General features: G+C 36.8%; 1 protein-coding gene across 7 annotated transcripts in view; it reads right to left on the bottom strand.

Annotated features, from left to right (window-relative positions):
* Positions 1-4,220: 4,220 nt before the first annotated feature.
* GABPB1 (GA binding protein transcription factor subunit beta 1) overlaps positions 4,221-20,169 on the bottom strand; it is a 79,163-nt gene continuing 63,214 nt past the window's right edge. For 4 of the 7 annotated variants that reach the window (XM_022587124.3, XM_022587123.3, XM_089907246.1 and 1 more), the window contains 3 exons: positions 14,061-14,246; positions 10,695-10,810; positions 4,221-5,725 (listed from right to left, as the gene is read on the bottom strand). In XM_022587124.3, coding sequence (XP_022442832.1) covers positions 5,573-5,725; positions 10,695-10,810; positions 14,061-14,246 — 455 coding nt within the window. In that variant the 3' untranslated portion in view covers positions 4,221-5,572. The remainder of the gene's footprint in view (positions 5,726-10,694; positions 10,811-14,060; positions 14,247-20,169) is intronic. The other 3 variants (XM_089907248.1, XM_089907247.1, XM_089907245.1) reach the window with 1 other exon arrangement.

Below are 20,169 nucleotides of genomic sequence, written 5' to 3'. Positions count from 1 at the left end.
CATACAGAATGAAGTAAGTCAGAAAGAGAAAAACAAATACCGTATGCTAACACATATATACGGAATCTAAAAAAAAAAAAGGTCATGAAGAACCTAGGGGCAAGACGGGAATAAAGACGCAGACTTACTAGAGAATGGACTTGAGGATACGAGGAGGGGGAAGGGTAAGCTGGGACAAAGTGACAGAGTGGTAGTGTATATATGGACATATATACACTACCAAATGTAAAATAGATAGCTAGTGGGAAGCAGCCGCATAGCACAGGGAGATCAGCTCGGTGCTTTGTGACCACCTAGACGGGTGGGATAGGGAGGGTGGGAGGGAGACATAAGACGGAGGGGATACGGGGATATGTGTATATGTATAGCTTCACTTTGTTATAAAGCAGAAACTAACAAACCATTGTACAGCAATTATACTCCAGTAAAGATGTTAAAAAATTTATTAAATTTGGGTGATAGGTACATGGATGTTTGTTAAATTATTCTCTATGCCCTTCTATATGTTTTGAAGTTTTCATTAAAACAACTGAGTATTAAACTGTATCTAACAAAAGTAGTAAACATTCTTAATATGCTTCAGTGTTTGATGCTGAGAGTCTATTACTCTTCGCAGAAATGTTTGGAAGTAGAGTCAGTTCTCTGGCAGACCGATAGTTTTTTATAAAAAGAGACTACAGATTCATTTAAGTGTAAGCTTTCTTAATGTATGTTATTTTTGTATAGCAAAACATGCAAATGCAATTTAAACTTTAAATAATTCTTGAGAGTTATAAGGATGGCAGGCAAAGGATAATTATGAAAAATAGTAATACAAAAAATGAATGCTTTACTGACTTTTATCTGGCATGCAAGAAAAATATTTTCAGGCTTCTCTCGGGGCACAGTGGTTGAGAATCTGCCTGTTAATGCAGGGGACACGGGTTCGAGCCCTGGTCTGGGAAGATCCCACATGCCGCGGATCAACTAGGCCCGTGAGCCACAACTACTGAGCCTGCGCGTCTGGAGCCTGTGCTCCACAACAAGAGAGGCCGCGATAGTGAGAGGCCCGCGCACCGCGATGAAGAGTGGCCCCCGCTTGCCACAACTAGAGAAAGCCCTCGCACAGAAATGAAGACCCAACACAGCCATAAATAAATAAATAAATAAATAAATAAAAAAGCCAAGCATTTGAAGCCCTTTAAAAAAAAAATTTTCTTACAGAAAAACCAAGGAGACATTAAAATAATTCATAAAATTCAAAATTATAATCCATGTAATTAATCAGTAGTAAGACTGTAATTGCATATATTTATATATGTAGAAAACATTACGTATCAGCCATGCACATGAGATCTAAACTGTTCAAATGAAAATTTAAGTAAGCAATTAATAAAGTACAGTGGATAGAATCACAGAGATCAGGTCAAAATTTTTCCAGGAAGAAAACAGTAGTTTTGGGGGGAATTACAATACTTCTCTAAAAATGAAGAGCCCCAAGAACTATATCTAAATTATATTCACTACTTGATTATCATTAATGTGAAATATTTTTAAAGGATCTCAGGGTATCAAAATGATGTAAAAAACTATAAGACTATCTATATATTTGGAAAATACTTTTAATAAGTCACAAAAATAATGATAGCAAAATTTTGACTTGGAACCAGAAGCGTATTTTCCATCACAAATTACACAAAGTAATCTGAGAATGAATTCAAAGAGCTTACGTCAAACTGAGTCCATGTGCATTGAGATGTTCTCACCTAACATAGAGAAAGCAAATAGCAAACATCATTCAAAACTACAAGAGACTAGTTATCTATAATGAAATCCAAGTACAGTAAATATGACTTAATAAAATAACAAATATATTAGTTAGTTCATTCCTAAGTTGATCTGACATGATGGAAGGAGATATTTACTCAATAGAAGCTAGGTGAATAGAATTTTTTTTTTTTCTATTTGCTATATAAGCCTGAGTCCTAATGCCTTGGGAACCCATCCATATGGATATAAAGGTTCCTACAATTGTTTTGTGATTTTATCTGAAAAGGGTCTTCTTCTTGATACACTTTGTCAGTTCTCAAGATCTTCCAAGTATTAAGAAACAAAGAAACTTTATAGATTTCATCTGGAAGAAACTTTGTACAGAGTAAGACAAAAAAATTAGTCATATCAGCATAAAGTATCCATGAATATCTATCAACTCATCAGTTCCTGTTATGGGCAAGGGTTTCTTCTGATTTTCAATAAATAGTATCATAAATGACCATGTTGAAGAAACATACTGGCATAGATTTTCACTAGCAATATGTTTTGGATAAACATTTTGTACACAGACCTTTTTGTTAAAAACAAGTATAGTCCAAATTATATATCCACATTTATTTCCTTCTCTCTTTAGCTGTTATTTTGAACGTCACAGAAGAAAGCTCTCGAACTCCCAACCCTCCACCATCATAAACAAATAAAGCAATCCAGTGGTAGAGTAAAAGAAAAACTACCTGCTGTTGATATCAGGAAAGATTGACATAAAAAAATAACTTCTAGGGCTTCCCTGGTGGTGCAGCGGTTAGGAGTCCGCCTGCCGATGCAGGGGACACGAGTTCGTGCCCCAGTCTGGGAGGATCCCACGTGCCGCGGACTGACTGGGCCCGTGAGCCACGGCCGCTGAGCCTGCGCGTCCGGAGCCTGTGCTCCGCAACGGGAGAGGCCACAGCAGTGAGAGGCCCGCGTACCGCCAAAATAACAAAAACAAAAAAAAATAAATAAAATAAAAAATATAACTTCTAAAAGCCAGTAAAAATAAATGACAACACAAGCCCTTTGGGGAAGTAACTGAGACATAAATAAAGTAACAATAAATGAAAATTGAGAAGCACAGTCTCTGCAGATACCAGTTGTCAGATGAGGCTTTCTGAAATCATCACAGACCCAACCTAGAATTTGTAACCCCAAAGTTCTAGCGACTGTACACAGGGAAGTTTTAAAATCTTAAACGAGTAATTAGGCAATCAAGACATCTAGTGAACTCGGTGTCTAGAAAGTACATAACCAGTACTATTCCAGATGCACGGAACAGAAACTAATTCATTACAAGGAATTAATTCATTAGGCCCTAACATTTAGGGCATCAGAGCTTGATTCTCTCGCAGAACCCTGGTTGAGAAGGGCTGCTCAAGAAGGTGTTTGTTCATTTAAAATCAATATCTCATTCCCTTCATGAATATACAAACAGAAACATCCTCAACCCATACAAAAATATCCCCATGCATTTTTGTTTACCACACAAATATTGAAATAAAGGAAAGTGTGGACTGTTTTCTAAAAAAAATAAAATAAAGAAAGTGTTTGTTCACACATAAGTGGAAATAATTAGCCATCAATGTGGCAACCTGATGACCTTTAACTATGAATCCATCATTATGTACCGGAAACACATTACATTAAGTGTGGATTTCTGAAAACTTTATTATTTTATTCTGTCAGTTCTCTTAATCTTCTGCCCATAACACCATTGAGAATAAGTAGAATGCAAAGCTTTCCCAGCCCACCTCAAAACGGGCTAAAAAGAAAAAGCAAATGCTTTTTTTAGTTATAAGTTCTTGCTTAAGTTCTGATTTCATAGTACATTGAATCAGGTGTGGATGATTAAGGAATTACACAAGTCCAACACACAGACTCTGAAAAATGTGGACTTCCCCCCAAGACATTTCAATGTCTACCTGATACTATCATACACTTATTCCTCTTAAGTATCAATTATTTTCTCCCATCTATGGCAAATGTTATTATAGATCAAAATTCTTTCGTGCACCAGGTAAAGTTTCTAGCAGAGCAAAAGACTAGAAATCAAAGAAGGCATTAAATTCACTTTCAGAAGCTAGTTTCCAACACTTTCTCAAGGATCTTCAGGGCCAATCTGGTCTTGGAAGCAAAACTACACAGTGGGGTGAACACGCTGCCCCTGCTCTACTCTGACACTGCACACGTTAGGGTACCCTTCCTAACATAACAAATCCATAAATGCACTAACGTACTAAAAAACAGACACAGAAAAGCAACTTCACGCAACTGAAAATATGACTTGGCATTTGTAAAACCCAGTTTTAGATACTTTTAAGACACAGTGTGAAGAAGTTATAATATTTTCATACGTGGAATATGGCCGTAATACACAGAACAAACTTTTTAATGTGTGAATAAAATGTGGTCAAAATATAAGTCTACACTGAACATATGTGGAAAAGATATTTAATTGTAAAATAGAAAAGTAGGGCAGAGTACAGTTTTAAGGGTAATTGCTTCTTTATACAGTATAGGTAATCTAGAAGGGTCTTAGGGTTAAACATTTTCATAAAGCAATAAAACATTTTAAAATGAAACAAGAAAAAGAACTTGAAGTTATGTTTACAAAAAAGAAAGAACACTATGTCAGAGTTTAATGTCCATACATTGTGGAATTGAACAATATTGTGATGAGAGCCAGTCACAGCAAAGACATACAGCTTTCACAGGGAAAGTAAAAGTTATGTCAGACATATCTATAGCATCACCGTAGTACAAAAAGTTCCTGTTCTACCATACAAAAGCAATTTTTTTCCGTAAGAATAATTTCCTGGGGAGGAAATGAGTCCATGAAATATTTCAGAAACCCATATGCTTTGAGTTTTCTGAAAACATTATATTAAAATCCAGTGCCTTAAAGTGCTTTCATGTGGAAATCATGATGGAAGGCACAGAATTGTTTCACGTCCCCACTATGAAATTTTCAAAAAAGCATAGATGTTGCAGTTTGCAAATTCAAGGTATCTTGTAAGCTGCTCCTTCCAAGAACATTGTCATTCCAATAAAACCAGCTGCTAGCTTACTTAGTTTCAATGACCTATAGAATAAAAGGGTTTCTTTCTTTCCTAGTAACTTTCGTCATCTTTGTGGGAAAAATACCTATGCAAGTGATGTATTTTGAAATTATAAAACATGCAGAATATGTACAAACAGAAAGTTTTAAAAATATCTGCTTCATATACATGTAAATCTAATTGGGTATAGCTGAAATTGAACAAATATAAAAATTTGCTTTCTAAAAAATGTTTTCAGAGAATCTGAGACAACTTAAAGCTGTACAAGATTTCCTGGGAGAAATCTTCTCTTCATATAGAAGTTTATACCTACAGGAGTAATTCCAGCATCAGTCCACCACATAATTATTACACAACATTTGGTCTAATCAACAACGATCACCCTTAAAACTGTTCTGTTTCTGAGAAATTAAGGTTTGTACTAAAATCAAAAAGAATTCACAAAAAACAGTGGCTTATTGTGTTTTGGGATCTCTTCAACAATCTTTATCAACGCATTTGGAACTGTAAAAAAAAAACTATTTACAGAATTCAGTTTTAAATACATTTCACAACTTCTAAAGTAAAGTTTTATGTTACAAGAATTCAGAGCTCATGGCTTAAGTCCAATTATCAAGCTGCAGTCTCTTTTATTATCCTGTCTTCCCATGACTGCACCTTACTGTGTACAGTTCAAGACTGTATTCTTTCTTGACCAAAAGTAAACTCAAACTATATGTTCATTTCAATTAAACAGCTTCTTTATTAGTCTGAAGACGAGTCATAGCTTCTAATTTCTGTCTGTAGGCCTCTGCTTCCTGTTCTTTCTTTAGAAGTTGCTGTCGATATTTTTGTGCTTCTCGATTAGCTTCATCCAGCTGTTTCTGAAGAGCTTCTCTCTCCTAATTTAAAAAAAAAGTTTTTTTTTCAATTGTTGCACAAATACAATAACACATACAAGCATGCATCTTTCAAATAAAAAAATCTGTAGTTGCTAGAAGTAGACATGTATTGGTATTTCTGAGACATCTTGCCTTTTTCACCAATTCCCTTATAATTAAAGCCCTAATTTCGAGCTCCACACTACGAGATACAGATTAGTTTCTGACCTCAAGGAAATTATTTTCTAATTAGAAATAAGACTATCATAATGAACCCAAATTGGTTACCTGTACTTTTATACATACTACAAAAACTAGTGAAGAACTTTAACAGGGAAATATACCACCATACCTCTTCACATCTTTATCTGTGATGTTAAAAAGCTACTAATTATAAAAAACTTAATATTTATTGAGCACCCATTATATATATAAACAAGGTAATTTCCAATAACAAGTCTCTAAGACAGACATTATGCCCATTTTACAGATGAGGAAAATGATGCTCAGAGACAATGTAGCTTTCTCATGGTAACACAATAAGGAGTCAGGGTTATGAAGTTCTAATATTACTGCTTTTAAAACTATCTTTCCCGGGACTTCCGTGGTGGCACAGTGGTTAAGAATCCGCCTGCCAATGCAGAGGACACGGGTTCGAGCCCTGGTCCAGGAAGATCCCACATGCCGCGGAGCAACTAAGCCCGTGCACCACAACTACCGAGACTGCGCTCTAGAGCCCACGACCCACAACTACTGAGCCCTTGCGCCACAACTACTGAAGCCCGCGTGCCTAGAGCCTGCGCTCCACAACAAGAGAAGCCACCGCAATGGGACGCCCGCGCACCGCAACAAGTAGCCCCCACTCGCCGCAACTAGAGAAAGCAGCCAACGCAGCCATAAATAAATAAATTTTTATAAAAAAGTAAATAAATAAAACTATCTTTCCCTATGACAGCAAGCAAGATTCCTCATCTTTAAAATGAAGAGTGCTGGTCTAGATTAGTGTTTCCTAAATTATACCATTTTACAAACCAATAAAATACTAATTTCTCTACTGTGATTCATTTTATTATATGCTGTAAAATATATGTATCAAATTCCTGAACAAATTGAGAGGAAAAACACAACTCTGGTCCAATGTAAGTGGTATTCTTTCTCCTCTCCTCACTCTGTCCCTATACAGTTGCCTAAGGGAAAACACTTCAAAGATTCCTTTCCCATACCTCTAGTAAGCACATGGACAAAAACTCAACTTGCCCAGGTCCAAGTTCAACCTCATTACAGAAGCCCAGGCCTTCTGCTTGGAGTGGGGGCTGAGGGTGGGACTACTAATGGCAAAAAGAGGCCAGGTTCACACTGGACAAGACACTTAAAAGAGAGAACTGAAGGTAAAGGCGAGGGGTAAGAAGCTTGCTGGGAAAGAGGGCACTGTGGTCTCTTCCACTGCCTCCTAGACCCTTCTCCATTGTGAACACCGAAAGATTCCTTACCCTCCACTATTCACATGGTCCACAAGGAGGAACATGTATAATACTCCTGCCTTCCTGTGATCCCACTGCCTTCTCCACACTGAGAATGAAGCTAGATCTAACATTTATTTTTCCCATGAGTCCACCAAATGTAAGAGTGATTGATTATACAAGTAGTCTCCAAATCTTCCAATTACACAAAATGTACAAGTAGAAGAAATGCCTACGCCCTACCCTGCTATCCTTTTCTCCTTACTTCAGGCAAGATGCCAGCCTCACGTAAGCAACTGACACCAGTCCCTGGCAGCGAACTATGCAGGACTTTGGGCACCAGTGGAAGGGTGGGAGCTAGACCCCTACCTCTGGCAGGAGTACAGCCTGTGAGTACAGCCATGCATAAGTGTTTTATACTTTTACATGTACTAAGAAATAAGATCCTTTGGCAGCCAAAGTTTTGAATATGGATGAAAACTTGCCCTGATTTGGTTGGAAATATTAGAAAAGATTAACTCTAAGGCATCTTCTAGTATTACCTATTTATTCACACTTAAAAACAGCAAGAGATTCACAATTATTTCAGGAGATGAAAGCAGTAAGGAAGATACCTTACACTTCAACTCCAAGCCCAAGCAATATATTATGATTACATTAGGCAAGAGAATAATAGAACAAAGAAAGACTTCGAGTTTGCTTTTTAAATTCCAAACAAGATTCTTGAATTCTGCTTCAGCTATTAACAATTATGTTTTAATAGTTTTATATGTAATTTTCTAATATTCAAATTTATTTTACTTTAGCTATTATAAAGCAAAAAAAATCATTAAAGTGATTTATCTTCTACTATACCACAATATAAATTTTAGAAGATAATACTAATACAACTAACAGTTACTGAGCATTTACTATATGCTCACCACTGTACTAGTCCTTCACATGCATTCTCATTTAAACCTTACAACACTCTGATAATGTAGGTGCTATTATTTTCCCCTTTTTACTGATGGGGAAGCCAAGCCTTGAAAGGCTAAATAACTTGACCAATCACACTCAGAAGATTATCATTCAAACCTAAATCTGCTTCCAGACTCATATTCTTAACCATTAAATGTTTTTTTTAAAAAGAGAGAAACTAGGCAGGGTGTTTGAGCTGTCTCCTTGCCCCTTGAGCTGTCCATTTTCTAACTGCCATGGGTCAAATATGATCCTGTTTTTATAAAGTTTTTCTGAAATACAGCCATACCCACTCATTTCCAAATTGCCCGTGGCTGCTTTCCTACCACAACTGCAGAACTGAGCAGCAAAACACACATTGTAGGATGTGTATAGTGTTTAGCAGCATCCCCAGCCTCTATCCACTAAATGTCAGTGGCATGTCCCTCATTGTGACAACCCGAAATGTATCCAGACATTGCCAAATGTCCCCTGGGGTCAAAACTGCTCCAGGTGAGAAGCACTGCTTTAAAGAAACTTTTTGGGTTAATGCCTAAGCAATCACTTAGAAAGGAATATAAAAGTATACCCCCAAGATAACTCTATTGGTCACCTCAGAAAATAAAATCAAAAGAACTCTTATGTACTAAAAGGAAATGATTACCTGGTTTTAGAAAACATTGGAGGTCTCTCTTCATTCTGTATCCCCTGCCCACCTCTACCATCTCTTCTCACTGCATGCTTCAAAGTCTCTCTGTAATAGCTCTAACATCCTGCAACTTTGGCTTGAACATTTCCAGTGATGGAGAATTAAGACTTCCATTACCAGAAAGCTCTAATTACTAAAATTAAGCTAAAACTAACTCGTGAAGTTCTTTATATCAAGCTAAAATTCCATCTCCCTGAAGTTCTATTCTCCTTGGTTCTAGTTAATTTATATACCTCAATTCATACTTTCTTGTTATTTGCGATTATTATCCTTGGTCTCTGAAAGACTGTAAGAGTGGAATTAGGTTGATCTTTGATGAAAACAGAAATTCTCACTGGTTGTTAGGTAAATAAAGGTACAGCCTGCACATTCATTATTTTGAAAATGTTGAATTGACATAAATCTACTATACTTCAATGAAAAGAAATGTTGAATTGAGTCAGTTTATGTTCAATAAAAATTCAAGTAATTTAAAAATGTTTTATTAAATAGTTAAAGCAAAGTACATCACAAAATCTTTCTCACCTTATATGCCAGAAAACAAGATCAACTGATTTATCAGTAAAAGACATTAAAGATTTTAAAATAATAAGTATACTGATACCATTCAATGAAATAAATGGTTAGTTTATAAAAACTTCATTGTACTGAATATCACTTTAAATTTTGAAGAAACGAAACAACTCACCCTCAATAATTAAAGTCACAAGTTTATCAAACATTCTGGTTAAACCATGAATCAAATTCTTCGTAACTCAATAATATGTCCTTTGAGATTGTGGCCAAAGATGTACCAGTCTTACATGTAAACGAATTTGGGCAAGGATATTTTCTAATTGTCCTCAGTCAGAATTATGTTGCCTTTAGATGGCATTTTTAAAAATCCTCTCTTTTCTATGATAACAAAGAATTCCTAAATATTCACCATTTATTATTCACACATATTAGATATTATGAATGTGTATATAATGAGTATGCTGACTTTTTCAACTCTCATAAAAACCCCAAAATACAGATATTGTTATCTTAAATTCCAATTTGGGAGAAAATAAACAGGAACTCAGAAAGGTAAGATAACTTACCTCAAAGCTAATAGGGAGGGGCAAAAGGTGGGATTCAAATCCAGCTCATGTAATTTCAAGTTCAATATTCTTTTCTTTACACTGCAGTTGCTCTTTCAAAGTTATTCAAGAATGATCTTATTTTCATTTGATATAAGTTAATATCAACTTTGGAAAACATAACTTTATTTACAGTCATGTGAGAAAAAAATCTGTGAGGTAATAACTATGGTTTGGTTACACTTACAAACTAGTTTACAATTACAAACTAGTTTGGCAGAGGGAAAAGAAGGTGAATCCTATCAACAGTTAGTCTAAATTTAATTTCCTTAAGGGACTTAATCGTGAAATAAACAGTTACCTATGGCTTTTTACAAAATAACTCAGCTGACAAACTTCAACATTCTTTAAGAGCATCTTCCAGCCCAAATAGGCACTCGCCTTTCACTTTTGAAAGAAAAAAAATTTTTTAGTCAATATATAGTGACATTCCCTTTAGTGACTTGGGAGAATGATGTATGTAAATTTAATAGAAAATAAAGGATGCAGTACAAGAACAAAAGACATTCCAATGTTACCATGATGACAGACTTTGTTACAAACAAATTCTTTACTCATTCATTCATTCATTCAATATTTATTTATTGAAGGCTTGCTATATGGATAAGGCCAAAAAATTAGACAAAAAAGTACTCATGCTATATCAAAACAATACTGTCAGTAATAAATAAAAAAGACAAAAAAAAAAAGAAAGAAAGAAAAGCAAATGGAATTTATTTTGGATGACTGCAGCAAAACACACCGGGTAAAAGACTCCTTACTTCTATTTCTGCAGACTCCACCCGGTTTTCAATTATTTCAATACATTGTCTCTTGGCTGGTGGTTCTTCACTTATAACAGTTTCTTCAGCAATGTCTGTTGCTGGTACTGTTAATACTAAAATGAAAAAATGTACACATTACTTCATTTACAGATAGGTTTAGAAGAATTAAAACTAGTCTTGAGATTGTTGATGCAACTCATCTAAAATAAATATATTCCAAAAACAATAATTTCAAAACACTGATTTGCTATTTATGAGAAATGTCCATATTTGTCTTCAACTTCTTGTCTATTTACTGAAAACTACTTATTGTTTAAGGTACCTACTTATTTTTTTTAATTTTATAGATAATACATTCATTGGCTCAAAGTCAAAATAATACTTAACAAGCATATTTTGAGAGGTCTGACTTCACCCTTGCTAAAACAGATACTTTTACTGGTTGCTTATACATTGTTCTTGTGTTCATTTATGTAAAACCAAACATGAATATACATTCTCCTTTTTCTCTCTCTTACACAAAAGGTAGCATACATACAAAACATACATTCAAACATACATAAGATAGATATATCGTTCTGTGTCTGCTTTTTTCACTCCATATATCTAGGGTATCTTTCACCAACACACAGAGAGCTTTCTTTCATTTAGCTGCATTATATTCCACTGTGAGGATACACCATTATGAACAATGTCTGTTTATAAACTTTGCTTGTTTTTCCACTGGGTTGTTAGACTGTCCCAATTTTTAGTATCTCTTTACATAAATGTAAATATACAGAGAGCGAGAGGCTGTCCTTGCTTTGCATACCAGTGCGGGAACATAAACATGACTGTGCAAGCTAAAACTATGCAAAACAATCTTAATCATCAATGGGAAAAATTACAACTGTCCTACAGCCTTTAAGGTTGTCAAAACATTAAAAACTCTCCTACTGTCATTTATAAATGTAAATAAATGAAAAAATAGTAAAACTATTATTTATTTAGTACAATGTAATTAAAAACATTAGAAATATTGAGAATTAAAGTATTTCTTTTAACTCATACCATATTACATTACACTTATAAATTTACTCAAGAAGAACTGAGAATTATATCTGTTTCACTGGACTATCTACATAGTCTATATATTCATTTTCCAGTTATAATTTTTAAATTATGAAAGCTTTAAAAGTTTATTTTAATATTCAGTAGAGTCCTCTCATTGCTCTTCTTTTCTAGTTATCCTTAGTCTTCTTCCCTCCTCCTCCATCAAAATAAACTTCAGAATCTGTTTGGCTAGTTCCAGAAAAAGACCTATTAGTCTTTGTTATGGCTTGAATTGTGTCCCCCTCAAAATTCAAATGTTGTAAGTCCTAACCCCCAGTACCTCAAAATGTATTTGGAGATAGGGCCTTTAAAAAGGTTAAAAAGGTAAAATGAGATTTTGGTTTTATTTTTGGCTGCGTTGGGTCTTCGTTGCTGTGCACAGACTTTCTCTAGCTGTGGCGAGCGGGGGCAACTGTTTGTTGCAGTGCACAGGCTTCTCATTGTGGTGGCTTCTCTTGCTGCGGAGCATGGGCTCTAGGCACGCAGGCTTTGGTAGTTGTGGCTCGCGGGCTCTAGAGCACAGACTCGGTAGCTTTGGTGCACCGGCTTAGTTGCTCCGTGGCATGTGGGGTCTTCCCTGACCAGGGCTCGAACCCATGTCCCCTGCATTGGCAAGCATATTCTTAACCACTGCGCCACCAGAGAAGTCCAAAATGAAGTCATTTAAGTGGGTCCTAATCCAATATGACTGGTGTCCTTATAAGAGGTTAGGTCGCAGACAACACACACAGACTGAGGGCTGACTATATCAGGACACAGCAAGAAGGCAGCCATTTGCAAGCCAAGGAGAAAGGCCTCAGAAGAAACCAAACCTGCCAACACCTTGATCTTGGACTTCCACCTTCCAGCACTGTGAGAAGATAAACTTCTGTTAAGTCACCCAGTCTGTGGCAGTTTGTTATGGCAGCCCTAGCAAACTAATACAGTCTTTTTTTTCCTATCACATTACATTTATCAATTAACTCAGGAAGAATTGAGAGCTTTATAATAGTGAGTCATCCTATCCAAAAACATGAGTTTCTTTCCATTTGTTCATCAATGAGATTAGACTGTGTGTATAATGTCAGGTTTTGGAAACAATGTTATATCTGCTTAAAACAAATACTTTGAAAGTTTCTTCTTTTCTATATAATTAGAATTAGTTCTTTAAAGCTTTGTGAAAGTACCTGGGCTTGATCCAAATCTTGGACCACCAGCAGGAGATTTCTGCATAGCGGTGAGAAAAGCCTCCCAGGCTCCACAGGTCAAGGGTTTCCTCCTCCACTGCTATGGCAACAAAATCATTCCTCGAGACCTGGCCTCTCTGCAGGGCCATACCTCCACTATCACTCTAAACCAAACCTGGTTTAGGAGAACTTCTACCTCCAGCCCTTCCGTTCCCTAATTCCTTCACAGGCCATGAAGAGGCTTGGTCTCTGCAATCCTAGTCGTTTTCTAAAAGGTTATGTGTGCACATACTTTTTTTGGTGGGGGGTGGGGGAGTACGGAGTACTGGGTACTGGGATGCTTGTTCAGATAGGAACTTTCTGCACCTTCTCTTTCCGCTTCCTCCAGCTTTCATGCTCTAGTCTATCTTAATCCTACTTGCAGCACTTCTTACTCAGATTGGGCCCTGTCTTACTGGAAGTGTATATTTATTGCTGATTTCTGAGCTCAACCCCTTTTCTTGATGCACGACTGGGGGTTTCCCTGAGGGTTCTACTGCCCTGGCTTAGACCTTAAGATGTTTTTGGCAAGCACTTAAAATATGGAATTTTGTGGTTTTCTCAGTCTTTTAGTTCACTAAACATGAAACTGGGGCTTATGTTTCATCTATCTTATTACTACTTTCTTATTACTCAAAAGGAAAAAATTGGGACAATTATCAACAAAGCTGCTAAAAGTTGTCACTATGTTCCTACCATAACTCCTAAGTCCAACTTCTTTTTAAGTAGCTTTTTTTCACATGGTGTTTTTAAAAGCCCGTATGATATCTGAATTGTATTAAATGGCCTAGGAAAGTATTGTCCAATACTGATTTTGAATTATTTATTTAAGCTCATTTTCCAACCAGAATACTTTGGGGCCAATTCCTCTTTGTACCTAGTATACACTCAGAGAAAGCAAGCTAATTTTAACAGTAGCCTAAGCAAATAAAACTAGGCAATTAAGTCTGCTGCAAAAGGTTACAAAAACAAAATTTAAGGCAAAAATAAATGCTTTGAAAAGCATGTCACAATTTCCTGAGGATTAAGAATAAATGCAAACTTTATGTAAATGCCTTCTACCAACCTTGTTGTCCATCTGGCATGGTCACAATGATGGGCTGACCTATTCCGCTGGTTGGAATGGAGTGCAAATTTCCAAGCTGAATTCCATCTGTAACTATTGTGATGACTTGTTGACCCCCTGAACTAACTACTTGCTGAATTGCACCATCCACAGATTCTGCAGTAACTACTTCCTCCGTAGCCACTACTGGAAAAGAAATATATATATGTAAAAATCAGTGAACATATATAAAAGTATGAACAGAAGTTTATTTTTGCTCTGCTACCTTTGCTGTCCTTACTTCTTTCTTACACAGAAAAGCTTTTACATGGTTTTTAAATTCAGTCTCCAGTGGTGTTGTAGATACCTATGTAAACAGTTGACTAGAAGTCCCACAATTTACAATAAGTGAGTTTCAACTATCTATGCATGCACATGTTTAAATAAACTATCTTCATTTAGTTCTATGAGGTACGAAATTTAGAAGCTCTCCTAAGGTCACAGATATGACAAAGGTTATGCCAGCTTAATAAGATTCCACAATCCAAAAAAGAAGATATTGTATGTGGTTATACTCCATTCAAATTTACATATATGAGTTGATATATATTTCCTATCCAACAAAACATGGAAATTTGTATTCTTCAAGCAGAGAGAATAAACAGTATTCCCTTTTTGGATTGTGTGAGCAAGGGTTGCCTTCATAATAAGTGGCAAATAGATCTGGTACTGTAGGCTATGAAAAAAATATATTAACATTTACATAAATAAAATTCAAAACTATGTTCTCAATGTTTTATGAAAGGTTCAGCAAGGATTCTGGCAGCTGAACACAGCACTCCAGGTCTTGCCTAGGTAAAGAAATTGCCAAAATCCTTTCCCACAAGCTATGCCCAACTACTGATCTCAAAAGACTACGCATAGCAGCTTTACTCATAATAGTCAAAAACTTGAAACAAATCAGATATCTGTCAAAAGTAGAATGAATAAACTGGTAGATTCATGCACTGGAATACTACACAGCAATTAAAGTGACTCCTGATGTGATGCAACAGGAGATTACAAAATATCCCTGTGTTCTTACTGGAAATGTTTGACCTGAATCTAATTATTAAGAAACAAATGAATCTAGAATGTGAGTGATCCTGCAGACAACTGGCTTAAACTCTACAAAGATTTCAGTGTCATAAAGAACAAGTGAGGCAGTAAGACTGTCTTAGATTGCGGGAGACTAAAGAGACATAATAATCGAATATAGTGTGTGAACTTTGATTGGATCCTGGGTGAAAACAAATAGTTATAAAGGACATTTTGGGGATAATTGAGGAAACTTGAATATGGACCATATGCTAGATAATATTACTAAATTAATACTGTTTTTAAGAAACATAATAGAACTGTGAATACGTAGGAAGCTGTCCTTGTTCTTGGTAGACACATGCTGAAGAATTTAAGGATGAAGTGTCATGATGTCTTTAGCCTACTTTCAGATAATTTGGCAAAATAAAAGCATGTGTCTGTTTTTGTGTGTGAACATGCAGATGTGGCAAGATGTTAACAGGTGGTGAATACAGGTGCAAGGTATAAAGTTCATTCTCCAATTTTTCTATGGGTTTTTAAAACTATCAACATTAAAAAACGTTTTAATATAACTAATTCTGAAAAAAGAAATGACAAAAAAAACCTATTTCTAAATGATATGGTTTTTTGAAATGTGTTATTTGAGGCAACACTTTACCAAAAGTGTAATGAAATAAAATCATTCTCTCCTGAAGTCATGCTACCCTTCAGATACACAGTTACTCTGAAACACGCCAAGTTGCTACCAAATTCCAGCAGAATGTCATGGATATTAACGACCAAGGGATTTACTAAATACAGAGATGCTCTAATTAAACAAACTCCTTTTTTAATAAAAGGCAAGGTAAGTACTAGAACACTAGTTTTCAAGGATGAACTCATGGTAACAGGCCTGGCTGCAATCCTGTTACTGTGTTATTTGGGTAATCAAGGGTCACAATGCAAACCACAGATGATATTCAAAATGCAAAAACCTTTATGTTTTGAGTTCTCTCATTTTTGTTTGTCTTAAACCATAATTAGGCTTTATCACCAAGCACTTAAGAAAATTTCAGGAAGATAATTATTAAAATGAAATGTAGGGCATAAAACAGTAATGTATTCAATAGAACAACTACTGAGGTTTTCAAAGTCATTAACTATTGCTTTCATCTTGTAAAAAATATCCATATGAAAAACAAATGTTCACTATGGTTGAATGTTAACTATAAGTAGCAAATATTTTAAAAAACATAATCATATGTAAGAAATTTCTAAGACCACATATGATCAAGGCACAACTCAAGAACTTTCATCTTTGCACTATTTGCAATGACTGTCATTAAGATAAGAGAGTTCTTGCCTTTCATCTAAAAAGCTTTCTTTTTAAGTTGTTCTATGGTAAGGAATTTAAGAAAAAATTATAAGGAAACCAATTATGTAAGAAAACAAAGAACCCCCTCAGTAATCCTAAAAACAACCCAGCAGTGAAATGTTGAAACATGTAAGAATAAAACAGAAAGCCTAAAAACTTTAAAAAGAATGTTATTTAAAAAAATATACATAGACAGATATATCCAAATATAAAACCCCGGATAAAAAAATAACTAATAAATATTCATTGGTCTAATTTAAAAGTCAAGTTATAATATACAAAGAGAGCCTAGATAATCTACAGCATCTCTGAAAATGTTTGAGACCTCTTGTTCAACATGACTTTTGAATTTTAATGCCATAAAAGTCAACTAAGACAAGGAAAAAACTGTCTTTGAGATGTTACTAGAAGATTGAAAATTCTATATGCATATAAATATTTCAATAAAATAGAAACTAGGCTTACTGAAGAAACAAATAACATTTCAAAAGTAGGATTGCCTGCAATAGAACCTGACATTTTTTTAAAAAAGGCCAAAACAAAACAATATTATGAAGCCCAGTAGCATATACCTGAAAGCCAATTCACTTTTATTGATCTACTTTAGGAACAGAAAAAAAAAAAAACAATATGCAAAGGGGACCTGACTCAAATTTCACTATTAGGAGAAAGGAGGGAAACAGCCACCAGATGCATTATACCTTTGGAAAAAACCACCTTATTAACAATTAGCTGAAGTTGCTCTAAAGACAAAAAGAAGGGTAGTCACAGATGTCCATTTAATGGGATTATATAGCTGGGCCGCAAGAAAGAATAAGGCTAAGCAATGCAAAATCAATGTAAGACTGTAGGTTAGAGCCATAAAATATTATTTTATGAGAGTTTCATAAGGACTAAACTACACTGCAGATGTAAGGCCTACATCCAACCAATTTTAACTTCTGATTCTACAACTAAATAACTCTCAAATCTATTCACTTCTTATTATCTCCTTGCCAAATCCTAATCCACGCTACCATTATTTCTTCCCCAGGTGACTGCATTAGACTCCTAACTAAACTCCCTTCCAGAGCCCACCAAAGTAATCATTTTAAAAGTCCTATATAATCTTACCTTCAATTACCGTGAGTTACTCTCCCACTTGCTGAGCTCAGCCACGCTGGTCTCTGAGTCCTCTGAAAGGACAAGCTTTCCTGCCTCAAAAGCTTCACATGTGTCCTCCTTCCTAAAATGTTCTTCCCCCAAGTTTTGCTCCACTAATTCCTACTTAGTCTTTAGTTTAAATGTCTCTTCCTCTAGAAAGACTCACCAACTTGGTCAAAATCCTGTATTCTTTATATATACCACGAATCACGAGTATTTATCTGAGTGAATAACTTTAATATCTCATTCTACTGAAAGACTACGTGTTCCACAAAGGTTGGGACTGTATATGATTGTTTACCAGAACATAACAGATATTCAACAAAAATCTGTTCAATGAATGAATAAATATTTCTCTAATTGTAAATGAACAGCTATTTGTAAACCAATATATGGAAAATTTAGCTCAAGAACAGTTTTGAGTTATTCCTTTAACATAAGCATGATATATCCCTCCATGAATTTTTATTATTTGTACATTTAAATTTTGTTCTGAAGCAAGAAGTGAGAGTAAGGGTGACAGCTTCCTGGAATTTTGATTTTCCAAATAGGAAACACCTGTAACAGACTGGTGTGTAAGCTTTGGTAGAAAAATAGGACAACACGATTGCCTCTGTTTATTAATAGTGTACTACCAAGGGGTGGTTTTCTTATGAGGAAAAAGGCAGCTGCAATCCCCAAAAGAAAATATTTGCTTTTTTGTATCTTCATTTTGGAATACATTCCAAAATGGAATAACTTGAAATGAGTTCTTATCTATCTAAATCCTTAAATCCCATTCATTCTTTAGGGTACAACTCAACCTCACCCCACTCCCCTAGCCCCATGCCCCAACTCCAGCTAAAAGTAATCTCTGTCCTCTGAAGAACTATAGTGCCGACCGGCACTCACCAGCCCGAGAGGCTTGTTTGCTTACACGCCGGGGCGGGCGGGGCTGGGAGTTGAGCCTCAGGCTTCGGTCGGAGCACAGGGAGAGGACTGGGGTTGGCGGCATGAACACAGCCTGCAGGGGTTTAGTGCGCCACGGCTAGCCGGGAGGGAGTCCGGGGAAAAGTCTGGAGAAAATGTCAAGAGACATTTTCTTCCCTCTTTGTTTCCTGGTGCGCCAGGAGAGGGGATTAAGAGCGCTGCTTAAAGGAGCTCCAGAGACGGGCGCGAGCCGCGGCTAAAAGTGCGGACCCCAGAGACGGGCATGAGACGCTAAGGCTGCTGCTGCTGCCGCCACCAAGAAGCCTGTGTGCGAGCACAGGTCACTATCCACACCCCTCTTCCGGGGAGCCTGTGCAGCCCGCCACTGCCGGGGTCCCGGGATCCAGGGACAACTTCCCCGGGAGAACCCACGGCGCGCCTCAGGCTGGTGCAACGTCACGCCGGCCTCTGCCGCCACAGGCTCGCCCCGCACTCCGTGCCCCTCCCTCCCCCTGGCCTGAGTGAGCCAGAGCCCCTGAATCAGCGGCTCCTTTAACCCTGTCCTGGCTGAGAGAAGAACAGAGGCCCTCCAGCGACCTACACGCAGAGGTGGGGCCAAATCCAAAGCTGAGCCCCTGGAAGCTGTGAGAACAAAGAACAGAAAGGAAAATCTCTCCCAGCAGCCTCAGAAGCAGCGGATTAAATCTCCACAATCAACGTGATGTACCCTGCATCTGTGGAATACATGAATAGACAACGAATCATCCCAAATTAAGGAGGTGGACTTTGAGAGCAAGATTTATGATTTGTTCCCCTTTTCCTCTTTTTGTGAGTGTGTATGTGTATGCTTCTGTGTGAGATTTTGTCTGTATAGCTTTGCTTCCACCATTTGTCCTAGAGTTCTATCAGTCCGTTTTTTTTGTTTTTTGTTTTTTTTTAATTTTTTTCTTTTTCTCTTAGTAATTATTTTTTATTTTAATAACTTTATTATATTTTATCTTACTTTACTTTATTGTACTTTATCTTTCTTTTTTCCTTCCTTCCCTCCTTCCTTCCTCCCTCCCTCCCTCCTTCGCTCCCTCCTTTCTTTCTTTCTTTCTACTTCTACTAATTCTTTCTTTCTACCTTTTCTCCCTTTTATTCTGAGCCGTGTGGATGAAAGGCTCTTGCTGCTGCAGCCAGGAGTCAGTGCTGTGCCTCTGAGGTGGGAGAGGCAACTTCAGGACACTGGTCCACAAGAGACCTCCCAGCTCCACATAATATCAAACGGCGAAAATCTCCCAGAGATCTCCATCTCAACACCAGCACCCAGCTTCACTCAACGACCAGCAAGCTACAGTGCTGGACATCCTATGCCAAACAACTAGCAAGACAGGAACACAACCCCACCCATTAGCAGAGAGGCTGCCTAAAATCATAATAAGTCCACAGACACCCCCAAAACACACCACCAGACGTGGACCTGCCCACCAGAAAGACAAGATCCAGCCTCATCCACCAGAACACAGGAACTAGTCCCCTCCACCAGGAAGCCTACACAACCCACTGAACCAACCTTAGCCACTGGGGACAGACACCAAAAACAACGGGAACTACGAACCTGCAGCCTGCAAAAAGGAGACCCCAAACACATTAAGATAAGCA

Source organism: Delphinapterus leucas, chromosome 2 (genome assembly GCF_059928025.1).
Source record: "Delphinapterus leucas isolate spDelLeu-1000000601 "Yukka" chromosome 2, BTC_Dleu_Yukka2, whole genome shotgun sequence".
Taxonomy (NCBI): domain Eukaryota; kingdom Metazoa; phylum Chordata; class Mammalia; order Artiodactyla; family Monodontidae; genus Delphinapterus; species Delphinapterus leucas.
This window is presented reverse-complemented; position numbering and strand designations above follow the sequence as displayed.